We start from the raw sequence: 11,092 nt of genomic DNA, 5'->3' as shown, positions 1-11,092 counted from the left end.
AAGTCAAGGATATTTCCATTACGAAAAGATCCTGGACCGACCGGGAATTGAACCCAGACACCTTCCGCATGGCTTTGCTTTGTAGCCGCGGACTCTAACCCCTCGGCTAAGGAAGGTCCCAATAAACAACGGGCTGCATTTGACGTTTCGTGACAGCGGAATCTGGGCTGCATATTTATTTATTTTTTACTTAACTCGTTTATTTCAAAGGCTCAGGTGCCGTTGGGCAAAAATCTGGGCTGCATATGACGTTGATATTTTTCCTCTTCGCGAGTCTCTATCAGGTTTATTCTATTCAAGGCTAAAGTATGTTGTAATAATCCGCTTGTTTCGAAATTATCCCACCAAACGGCGCTATATAGCATGAAAATTCCATAAGTAAATACTTCAAAATCTTAACTACAGTCAAACTTCCAGTCGATATTTATGGAATCATCGACTCATGGAACAGATATTCTTTGGAAAGCTGATTGAAGGGAGCATCATAGTAACCATGATTTTTGTTTTTGTTTTAAGTATGGTTTCATGAGTCGATATCGAGCTATGGAACATCGACTCATGGAAGTTTGACTGTAAATATGGCGTCTTCTGTTCTCTTTACAAACTGTGTTGGATTTTTCTCGAAACTAACAGCTTCCTGGCTCCTATTACAAAAAACCCTAAGAAATATTCGCTGAACTGTTTTTGGTTGGGAATTATATGAATTTTCCTTCCTATATCAGCTGCACCAGCAATTTTTATAAAATTCGTTCTCATATTCATTTTTGACATCGTTTTTTTAATAGAATTGCTTTCCGAGTACACGACACTGAAGACGGTCTTACAATTGAGATTAAAATACGCGTATCTGTCAAATCTGTCATCTTTCATTCATCTTAAGGTATTTTACTATACTACTTGAAGTTCAAGATTATCCAGAAAGTAGGGTTATCCACAGAATTTGTTTATATAGAGATGCGTGAATACAGGAATCAAAGAACTTTCAAACGTTGTTCCAATCGAGCAATAGGCCTTTTCACGAGATGTTTCAAATCAACTGATTCGGAAGGTCTTTGAAGTCTTGAATAGAAATGACAGTCCCTTGAATGCACCTGTCCTACACCGCTGTAAACGAATGGAAACACGGACCTGTCTCATGAAAAGGCCTGTCCAATGGGCGGCAGAAAGCTGTTACACAAAAATGAAGATGGGTGTTTGTTAGTGCAAAGCGATATGAAAGTGACGTCTCCGGTTATCTCGGTCTATTATGGCGACTCACGGGATGACACGCACACTACAACATTTTTCGAATCACTTCGAATGTGATAGAAGAGTGCATGGTGAGGTCACAAAAAATTCCCCATCTCTGTCATCCACTGCTGGAATTGTTTACATTTTTTTATTTGGAGTTTCGAGGTAACGTCAGGCGTGCAACGATCTATAGTCACTGCCTGTGTTGTTTATAAATAAATTCAAAATGCTCTCAGTGCATCGAATTCTTGCATGATTGACATAACTTTTCCGATAGTTGCTTTAACATGCCAAGATACAATTGTTACAAGCATATTTTCGGTTTTTCTAAACTGACAGTACGGTTTGCCCAATCGATTTTGCGTTTGTTTCTGTCTTCCATCACATGATTATTTCAATTATATTATTGTTGAATTAGCTTTCCGCACATTTTTACCTTGAAACGTTATGAGCTGTACCGCGAAAAACCGCTGTTTACCAACAAGCGATGTTGGAGTAGATGTAAGTTAATGCACTCTCACTCTCAAGATAGTGGTTGGAATTCTTGTTCCCATTTTTATTTACATTTTGTCGCATTTTTGCAATGTCGATAAAGAAGATTCGTGCCGGATTTGACAACACAACATCAACAATAATACCATTGTCATGATTGTATATTAATATTGAGTCAATCATATCTATGGTTGATTCAATTATTTTGTGTAGTTGAACCAATCATACCAAATAGTTAAACCTAGCATAGATATTGTTGAATCAATGTTAATGTATGGTTGACTGAAATCCAATTTCAAATATGATTGATCTACCAGCAAATATGATTGACTGGACAATTCTTTTTTCTCCGTGTCTCTAGTATAATCATATTTTCTGGGTTTATCATTATAGTCAACGCTCCACGATTATCAGTGCATTGAAGGGATCATCGACTCATTGTAATATCGCGTTATGTACAGTAACTTGGAAAGCTGTTGTTGGGGATAATAACAGTAAACATGAAATTTGAATTTTAGTATGATTCCATGAGTAGATATCGAGTAGCGAAAAATTTACTCATGGAGGTTTCACAATTGGGTTTATGGGCCTATTCACATGACGTCTCAAATCAGCTGATTGGGAAGCACTTTGACAGTTCTTCTATGAAAATGACAGGCCCGTGCTAGCACCGGTCCTCCACCGATGTAAATAAATGCATAGACGGATCTGTCACATGAAAAGGCCTATTCTACGACTGGCGTGAGGTGACAATTGTCGATGTCGTACACGCTCGTTCAAATCTACTCAAAAGAGAGTAACTTTGACTCACTTTTGAAGTTTCAAGTTAGCTGTCAAAAGTGAGTAACTTTATTTTTTCAAAGTGAGTAACTTTTTACTCAACCATGAAAGAAAACGACCTTACTCACTTTTGAGTAAACACAAACATATTTGACTCATTTTGTAAGCGTCAAAGACTTGTGAAAATTTCGCGCGCTCGAACTGACAAATCCTCCGTTGTGGTGAAATTTCTTCTGTCGACGTGATGTCGGACTGTTTTCAAAAACAGTCGAGACAAAAGCCGAGCCGGCAAAGCAATGACAGTTAGTTTGCTTGAAACTTCGCTTCGGAAGTCCAACCGGCAAATTCCAGATTAGTGCTGTGAAGTCAATAATCCTGATATCAAGTGAAGCGAGATCGGAGTGAAAATGACCAAGTCCTGGTTGTGTTCGCACAACCGCAAGAAAAAAATATAAACAGTAAGTTTTACCGTCGTACTTTTCTATTGGACTAATTATCAATTATTTACAGTCTAACTGGGAAGGCTACTGGCTCTGCCAAACTACATCCTCCATGACTTTCATCAATCCCCCAGAGATTTATAGCATCCGGGGATCCGTTCCAGAGCAGCGAAAATTTCTACATAAATATCATTTTTTTTTACTTGTTATCATGTATTATTCATGTAGTTATGTAAGAGATAATGAATAAATGTTATTCTCTTTGTATATTCCTTCTGATTTTATGAATAACATAATACATTTATTTCATAATATTATTTCCTGAAGTGAGTGACATCTACTCACTTTCGCAAATTTCAGATTGAAAGAAGTGAGTAAGTGTTACTCCCATATTGACATTTGACAATGTTACTCTAAAGTGAGTAACGATGGTGTTACTCACTTTTGAGCAGTTCCACTTTGTTCCGAAGTGAGTCGAAATCTACTCACTTTTGAGTAGATCTGAACGAGCGTGTATAGCGAGGTGACAATTCTCGACTCGAGTGACGTGACTCGCCGTGCAAATCAAATGAAGAGTCACTTCACTCGAGTCGAGAATTGTCAACTCGCTATACGACATCGACAATTGTCACCTCACGCCAGTCGTAGAATTAACGCAAATATACCAGTGCAGCAAAACTCGCCGAAGCATGCCGAAATTAAACGATCTTTTTGTGACTCAGTTTTGTAGTCAAATTATTTAGATATTGAAATAGTAAATCATCCTATAACATTGATTTTGTTATATACATTGTTCATAATTAATGCTATATTATAACATATTTAGGAAACCCATTGCATTGGGGTCGAAAACAATGTTACCAAAACCGAACAGTAATTATGTTGTGAAAAATTCGGTTTGCCGATATTTCGGTAGAATATATTCCGAGATTCGATTTTAAAAAATACCGAATTCTCAGCTCTTGGGTTCTTGGCGAAATGTTTCGCTGAGGTCGGAGACATAATGTAAGTGTGTACGGATCTCCATATATTCGGTTCACCGTATCATGAGAATTTCCGAGATGATTCTACCTGTAAACCGCGTAGATATTCATCAGAAGTTCGTTCAATGTAAAAAAGAAGTTGAATTTTAATCTAGAATTCGAGAATGAACCTTATATCTCTCATTTTATGTTGTGCTTGCCTATTGATTCATTGATAGCGTTTGACAAAACGTGCACTGATAGCCCAAATATCAGCATAATAAGATGTTTAAAAAATAAAATGCTCACTGGCGCCGAATTACATAATTCCAAATATAATTGCCCATAACATGTCAGCACTTTGCTTACTTAATAACTTTGACGAAGACGTCAAGTTTTAAAATAATCGGGAACTCGAGATTCTGTATTAGAAAACTTTGAATCAGAACCTCTAGTGTAGCCTGAGTTAGTATTTAAAATCTAGCCGCCCACTGCATTTTAAATTGAATGTGGAAGAATTTCAAGAATATTTTACCCCTCACAAGTTGGCCCGTGATCAACAACTTCATCAAAGACATCATCTTTCTTATCTTTTATTTTCCTAATTAGGATCCTGAAATATATGCTTTCGAAAAAATACATAAACCGTGTTCTGTAAGAATTTCTAATCAAACGACACAGCACATGTTTAGTCCTTAATCTACTAAACAGCTTTGCTGAAGACACCATCATGCTATAATATCGCTATCCTGAGATTGCCGCGATCAAAATACAGCATGCTCACTAGCGCCATCTGGTAGTAGAATTTCAAGTTAGGTGGCCTATCACATGACCTATCACCCACTCAACACTGCCAAGAGATCGTGTAATTAGGACGACCAGAAACCCGATTCTTAATGGAAGGTGCACTATACACGATCGAAAAAAAGATGTACTTAATTTGTAAGACGCTGTTGATATGTGAAATGAACAAATACAATTTACGACACGAATGCACTCTTTGAGTGTAAAGTGTCTTTAATAAACAAAAAAAAAATACTTTTGTTGAAGACGTCAATTTTCTAGATAATCGGGATCCTGAGATATATGTGTTCGAAAAATGTCATGCACACTAGCGCCATCTGGTGAAAGAATTCAGAATGAATAAATCATCACATATTAGTCCTTGAACTACTGAACAACTTTGCCGAAAACACCATCTTTCTAAAAAATCAGGATCCTGAGATATTCGTGATTGAAATATTGTGTACTCACTAACGCCATCTGACAGCAGAATTTCAAGTTAGATGGCTTATAATATGTTAGTGCATGACCTACTAAACAACTTTGTCGAAGACCGCATATTTCTAGGTAGTCGGGATCCTGAGATATCTGTGTTTGAAAAATTACATGCTCACTAGCGCTGACTGGTGGCAGAATTCCGAAACAAGCGGCCTATCACATGTTAGTCCTTGACCTACTGAACAACTTTGCCGAAGACACCATCGTGCTAAACAATCTAGATCCTGAGATATTTGTGTTCGAGAAGTTGCATTGCAAAATGTCCCCTTCATCGGTTCCCCCGGGGAACAATCCGATGGCCACTGGAAGTTGAGGATGTTTCCAAAGTTTCATTTGTCCACTGACCAATTGGTACCGTTGAACTGAAGAAGTTTGCCGAAGACATCAATACTCTATCTTGCCTAGTTTTAGATTTATAATCAAAATGCTCCGCGTGTACTCAGTACACGATGCGACCACTCGTGTGACGGGCCCGGTAAAAAAAAGTTACACGAGCGGTCGCACTGGTGTACTGAGTACACGCGTAAAAACTTAGGTTAAAAACACGATGTTTTCGAATACTTTTCGTTGATTTTTTTGGAAAACTTCTTCTGTACAAGCAAAAAGAAGAGTAGATCTTGGAATAGGACCAACACCCGGATCAATATGAAGAGATTTTCAACGTGTTTTTCGGCTTTTCGCAAAGTGCGTGTACTCAGTACACTAGGGCGACCGACGGTGGGTTAAGGAAACTGATTTATTGTTCTAAATACGACTGGTCGCTACAAGTGGTTGTTAAATACTACTTAAAATATTTGACATGACGGTCGTTTCAAAAACTCACGGACTAATTCGTTAACAGGTGAGCATCGCAACAAGAGAGAGAGAGAGAGAACCTGAAAAATTCCTAGCATTTTTTTTTTTTGCACTCTCACTCGAATCGCATGAGGATCTGTGTTGAAAATTTTGAGTTCAATTTTTACTCCTCAGAAAAACGGCAAAATCGCCTGCATCGCCGAGGAGTTTCTGTCAAGCCTGGAGCCAACTTCCGCCGAGTTGGAACAACCAGGCGATGGATTTGGAAAGTACTCTAAGGCCTGTCACGGTTTTACGGGACGGTGTGTTCGAAGCACTCCTACTCGTAGTTCCATGCCTTGTTCGTTAGTGTCGCGACAAGTATGCCATAATCAATATCTTACTAGCATTAATCCTGTTAGTTTAGTCTAACGCTAAAGTCCTTTGGTACATTAAGTGGTACCGGTCGCTTTGACAAAGTTGCTCAGATTTTTTGTGGTTTTTATGAAGGTTCGTGTGAACCCCACAACATCCTGGGAACACCCAACTCGGTCCTGGAAGGGGAACCGTTAAGCCCCTGGATGTTCGTCCCTGCTGCTCCCTACAGCGTATGGACGACAAGAATGAACAACGAGCTTTGGGACAAAACTGCGGTGAACCCAGTATATATTCAGAATGCCGTAAAAACTGGAAGGGTACGATGGGCGGGGCACGTTGTGGTTGGATCAAGTGTAGCAATAGATCGAGTTTCTTAGCGTAACATTGTGGCGCAGGTCATGTCTGAAAGCACGTGGTACCAAGCGTAAGGCTGCTTTGGGCTGGTCACGTTGCTCTTATGACGGAAGATTGAGGCCCATAAAGTATTAGCGTAACTTGAGCTTAATGCTAGTGAGGGCTTGGAACCCTGACCATCAATAAATTCCTCAAGCTTGATGTATACCTTGCCTGTGAGTTCTAATTTTCCAGAGATTTTCTATGGGAGAGCTAAGACCCCCTCCCTAGCCCCCCGTATTTACGCCAATGCCATCAAGTAAGTAACCATTTATGAACAGCTCGTTAGAATTCAAGCTGAGAAACTAGTCCCTATAAGTGCTAGAAATGCAATTCATCTTCGAAATTACAATGAATTAAGAGTCCTACATTATTTTGCCTATTGTTGATAGCCATCACTCACTATCAATCCGCATACTGTGGAAGGATTCATTGATCCTACCGGTCGACCGATCGCCACTGGACGGAGTGGTCCCAAAGTCCACCGAACGAACGGAATCACTGGATGTCGAAGAACCCTGCAAAGCAAATGTTTAGTAAGAGACCAAGATCTTCATCCTCTCATCTTATCACTAACCTTCAAATTTAGGAAGGAATCCTTGCGGCCTCTCTGAAATGTGTGATATTAAACATTAGAACATCATTTAGGTATCTATCACGCAACAAAGAAATCTTACGCTATCGGTGGACAATCGGCTGCCATTACTTCCGGAGCTTTTCGTGTGGTCATCGAAGAAGTCGCCCTCGTTCCGTGTGGGGGGATTCGCACCCGTAGGAGGACTTTCACCTTCATCTGCTTCTGCCAGACCCATCTGCTTCCGAAGAGCTTGCTGCTTGTTCCGCCGATAGTTGCGCGTCTTCTGGTAGCACTGTTGGAGTTCGTAGACCTTCTTCTTCAGATGGTGTTCTATCTGTTCGGCTTTAAGTATTTTTTCGTCCTGAAAAGTTGGGATCAAGTTTAGTTATCTCCATTGTTATCGATTGGGTTGGTTATCCGTCTGGTACCATATAGATGATATAATCAATCAGATGCTGCTTCTGTTTCGTTTGAAAGTTGATAATCTTACAAGACTGCTCGATGGTTTTCGGTACATCCGGGTCGAACAGCGCCTTAAATTTCTTGTCCATCTGAAATTAATCGGTTGAGATTTGTTATGTTCAGAGCGTGAGTCATGGCTGAGTTTCTTACCGTGTTGCAGATTTCCACAAACTGTAGGCCTTGCCTTTTACAAACTGGACAGCAAGTTCCTCGATCTGCAAAATTGTTATGTTAGTTGGATTTGGATTCAACTTGGAACCGGCAATACTCACTCGAGTTCGCCATGCAGTCCTTGCAGAGTGTATGCTGGCAGCTCATCAAAAAGAAGCGACGTTCCTTCTTCGATAGTAGATTGTAACAAATATTGCAGTGGATCCACTTATGTGCGGACATTCTACGCCTTTAAAAATTCATATGTTTTTATTATGTTTATAAACTACTGCTAGCCATTTAAAATCATAACGGACAGTGACATGTGAGTTCAGTCGGTGACGTCGTAGAAACATACGATGTTTATGCATCGCGCGATGTTTTCGCGTGAGAGCCCACCGGTTGGGCAATGATCGATTGAATGAAGTTTCAAGCTTGGTAGGGTGCATCAGTGTTGAGAAACTCGTGAGTACTCACTGAAAACTGCAAACTCACTCACGAGTATGAGTTGTACAGCTTGAACTCTCGCGTGAGTATACTCAGTCGTGAGTTTCAGTTGTACAGCTCATACTCGTGAGTGAGTTTTCGACTAACATTTACTCACTCGTGAGTAATTTTACTCACTTTAAATATTGTAAATATTCTAAAAGCTTGCGAATGGCTCAAATAAATAATAAGTAATAAGTAAGGCTATTCTTGGGGTGACCTTATTCAAATGATAACATGGAAATTTTATTCTAAAAACTATTTGATCCACGCAAAACGTTAGTATAATATGAATTCTTAACACAAGCTGTAATTTATGTTTGGTGTTTCGCTGCGCATGTTGCATCGTAAATGCTCTTTTCTTCTGACGTTACACCTCTACTGGGCCAGATTCTGCTTTTTAGCTTAATGTACTTATGATATGAGCATTTACACATTAATCAACTATGAGCTTTATTTATTTGCCAATTGACTATGTTTTTTATTCTCTACTTTACGATATGCAGCACTACTGCAATAATAAAAACCTGAGACACAGACTCGACAAAACGTATCTGAGTTTCGTGCCAAAACTAATAAGCCGCTGATTGGTCTGCCAAACAGTATTGCCAGCAATATTTTGTGCGACAACTTCAGCACCAGCTTTTCAATTTTCATTTTTTTTCGGTTTTCTGACAACACATAGATCATAAAAGAGGAGCAAAAATCTAACAATAAGTCAGGTGCCACATGTCTTAGATAAAATCGAAGAAGATGTTAAAAAATATTTCAGAAAATTATTTTTAATTTATTTTTTATTCATTTTGGGACTAGATTAAACGTTGAAAATGATACATTTTCAAATGTCTATTCCTTAAACAGCGCTATTGAAAATTCTATATTGAAAAATTATGCAAACATGCTTTTACCACATAACAGTAATGACCAAACAATAATCAGAGGCCCGTATAATGGTTTAATGAGGATAAACTTATCATTCAGCATCTATATAGAAACCAAGCAAAATATAATAAATTCCGAACAATTTTCTGATCAGAAATCTTTATTCGGCAACGTTGCATACAAGTTTTCTAGAACAAACTTGCAAATTACATAAGGTTTGCTGAAAATATTTAAAAGCTAAATTACGTATGAAATGGGCAAGATGCCAATCGCAAACCAAATTTATGTGAGGTACCGCGGGGCAAGTGGGTAAATGGGGTAAGTGAAAATTATTTGTATATTTTACTGAATATATGTATTCACGTTTCAAACTCATGCGTAAACCTTTGAGGCCATTCAGAGCATCGTATCTATCGTAAGATAAGAGAGTCCTGCGATTTTTCAACCATTATTGCATGATAGAGTGAAAGATTGTCTACCTGTCAACTATTACTCCGTTACAAGTTGGCGGCGTGCAATCTTGTATTGATATGTTCAGCAGAAAAATGTTGCAGAAAATAATTCTCTGTACCACATCTAAGTTGTACTCTCTGACAGTTTTAAACTGACAATAAAAGTTTTGGGATTAATTCGACCTAGACATAAAAATAAATAAATTAGAACACCATCAATTTTCTAATCACGTGGGGCAAGTAAAAAGTATCTCATTAGAGATTGAATTTGTGTTTTTTTTTTAGGTAGCTATTAGTAAACAAGGTTCGCAATTATCGGAACGTGCTTCAAATTCAAGAAACACAATACTCAAAGCGATAAAAGCTATTACTAATCATGGAACTTCTCTAAAAGAGAAGAACGTTGGAAAGGAAAACGTTGATTGAAAAGTTGCAATATAAGAGCACGCACAGGAATCTCATGGAATGTAAATGTAAAGCTAGTCCAAAACTTAGAAATGGGGTATGGGTATATCCACATAAAAAAGAATCCGAATACTATTGAAGGATTCCGTTCCAAAAAATAATTTCTCCTGAAGAGTTATCTTATGTCATATCCGACTTTCTTAGAAACAAATAACGACCGGTGAAAATTTTACAGAGCCGAAACTGAACACAAGAAAATTGAATTGACAAGAATAAAATTTTCTTTGTTTACATGTTACTTACCTATGGAACAGGACGCCTTAACTAATGTTGAAGTTAATAGAAATCGTGAATATAACTAAATTTCAATTTATTGTTCAAAAACTTGTGGAGCAAGTGAAAAGTGACATTTTGCAAAAACTTTTTCTGTATTTTTTTTCATTTTTACATAAAGATCAATTTTAGCATACTGTTTATATTTGGTGGGAGTCAAGTTATAAAATAAAGACGACCTCGTTTATTTCAATTTTAGGTCTTTAGAATTTGAAGAATCTCAACTATACGGTTTCCATTACCCACTTGCCCCACGGTACCTTATTCCATTTTTACTAATACAGTTAACTCTCCCTTACTCGATATTCCGTATCTCGATATCGAGTTAGAGAACCATAGTAAAAGTTGGTTTTCATGGCTAACTCGATGGTCCCTTAGATCTCAGTTGCACTGGTTTTGTGTTCTGTAACTCAATACCTCCCTAGCTCTATGGTCCCTTCAATATCGAGTAAGGGAGAGATGACTGTATTTCAATTCAACTTTGAATATCAATAACATAAACGCGTTCATAAAAAGTTACAGTATTTATTTTATGCCACTAAACGAAATAAATTGGTCTGGAAAGTATTTGAACACAACTGGACTTTCGCCATTATAACTTGTTTATCCATTTTG

The 11,092-nt window shown here is 38.1% G+C and overlaps 1 protein-coding gene across 1 annotated transcript; it reads right to left on the bottom strand.

Annotated features, from left to right (window-relative positions):
- Positions 1-7,015: 7,015 nt before the first annotated feature.
- LOC5565996 lies at positions 7,016-8,271 on the bottom strand. Its single transcript, XM_001650314.2, has 6 exons — positions 8,042-8,271; positions 7,920-7,984; positions 7,736-7,858; positions 7,408-7,668; positions 7,308-7,340; positions 7,016-7,248 (listed from the first exon to the last, which is right to left on the bottom strand). The coding sequence occupies exons 1-6, from the start codon at positions 8,160-8,162 to the stop codon at positions 7,126-7,128; spliced, it is 726 nt and encodes a 241-aa protein (XP_001650364.1). The 5' UTR covers positions 8,163-8,271; the 3' UTR covers positions 7,016-7,125.
- Positions 8,272-11,092: the final 2,821 nt, after the last annotated feature.

The sequence above is a fragment of the Aedes aegypti genome, chromosome 2, assembly GCF_002204515.2.
Source record: "Aedes aegypti strain LVP_AGWG chromosome 2, AaegL5.0 Primary Assembly, whole genome shotgun sequence".
Taxonomy (NCBI): domain Eukaryota; kingdom Metazoa; phylum Arthropoda; class Insecta; order Diptera; family Culicidae; genus Aedes; species Aedes aegypti.
The sequence above is the reverse complement of the archived record's forward strand: the minus strand, read 5'-3'. Positions and strand labels throughout refer to the sequence as shown.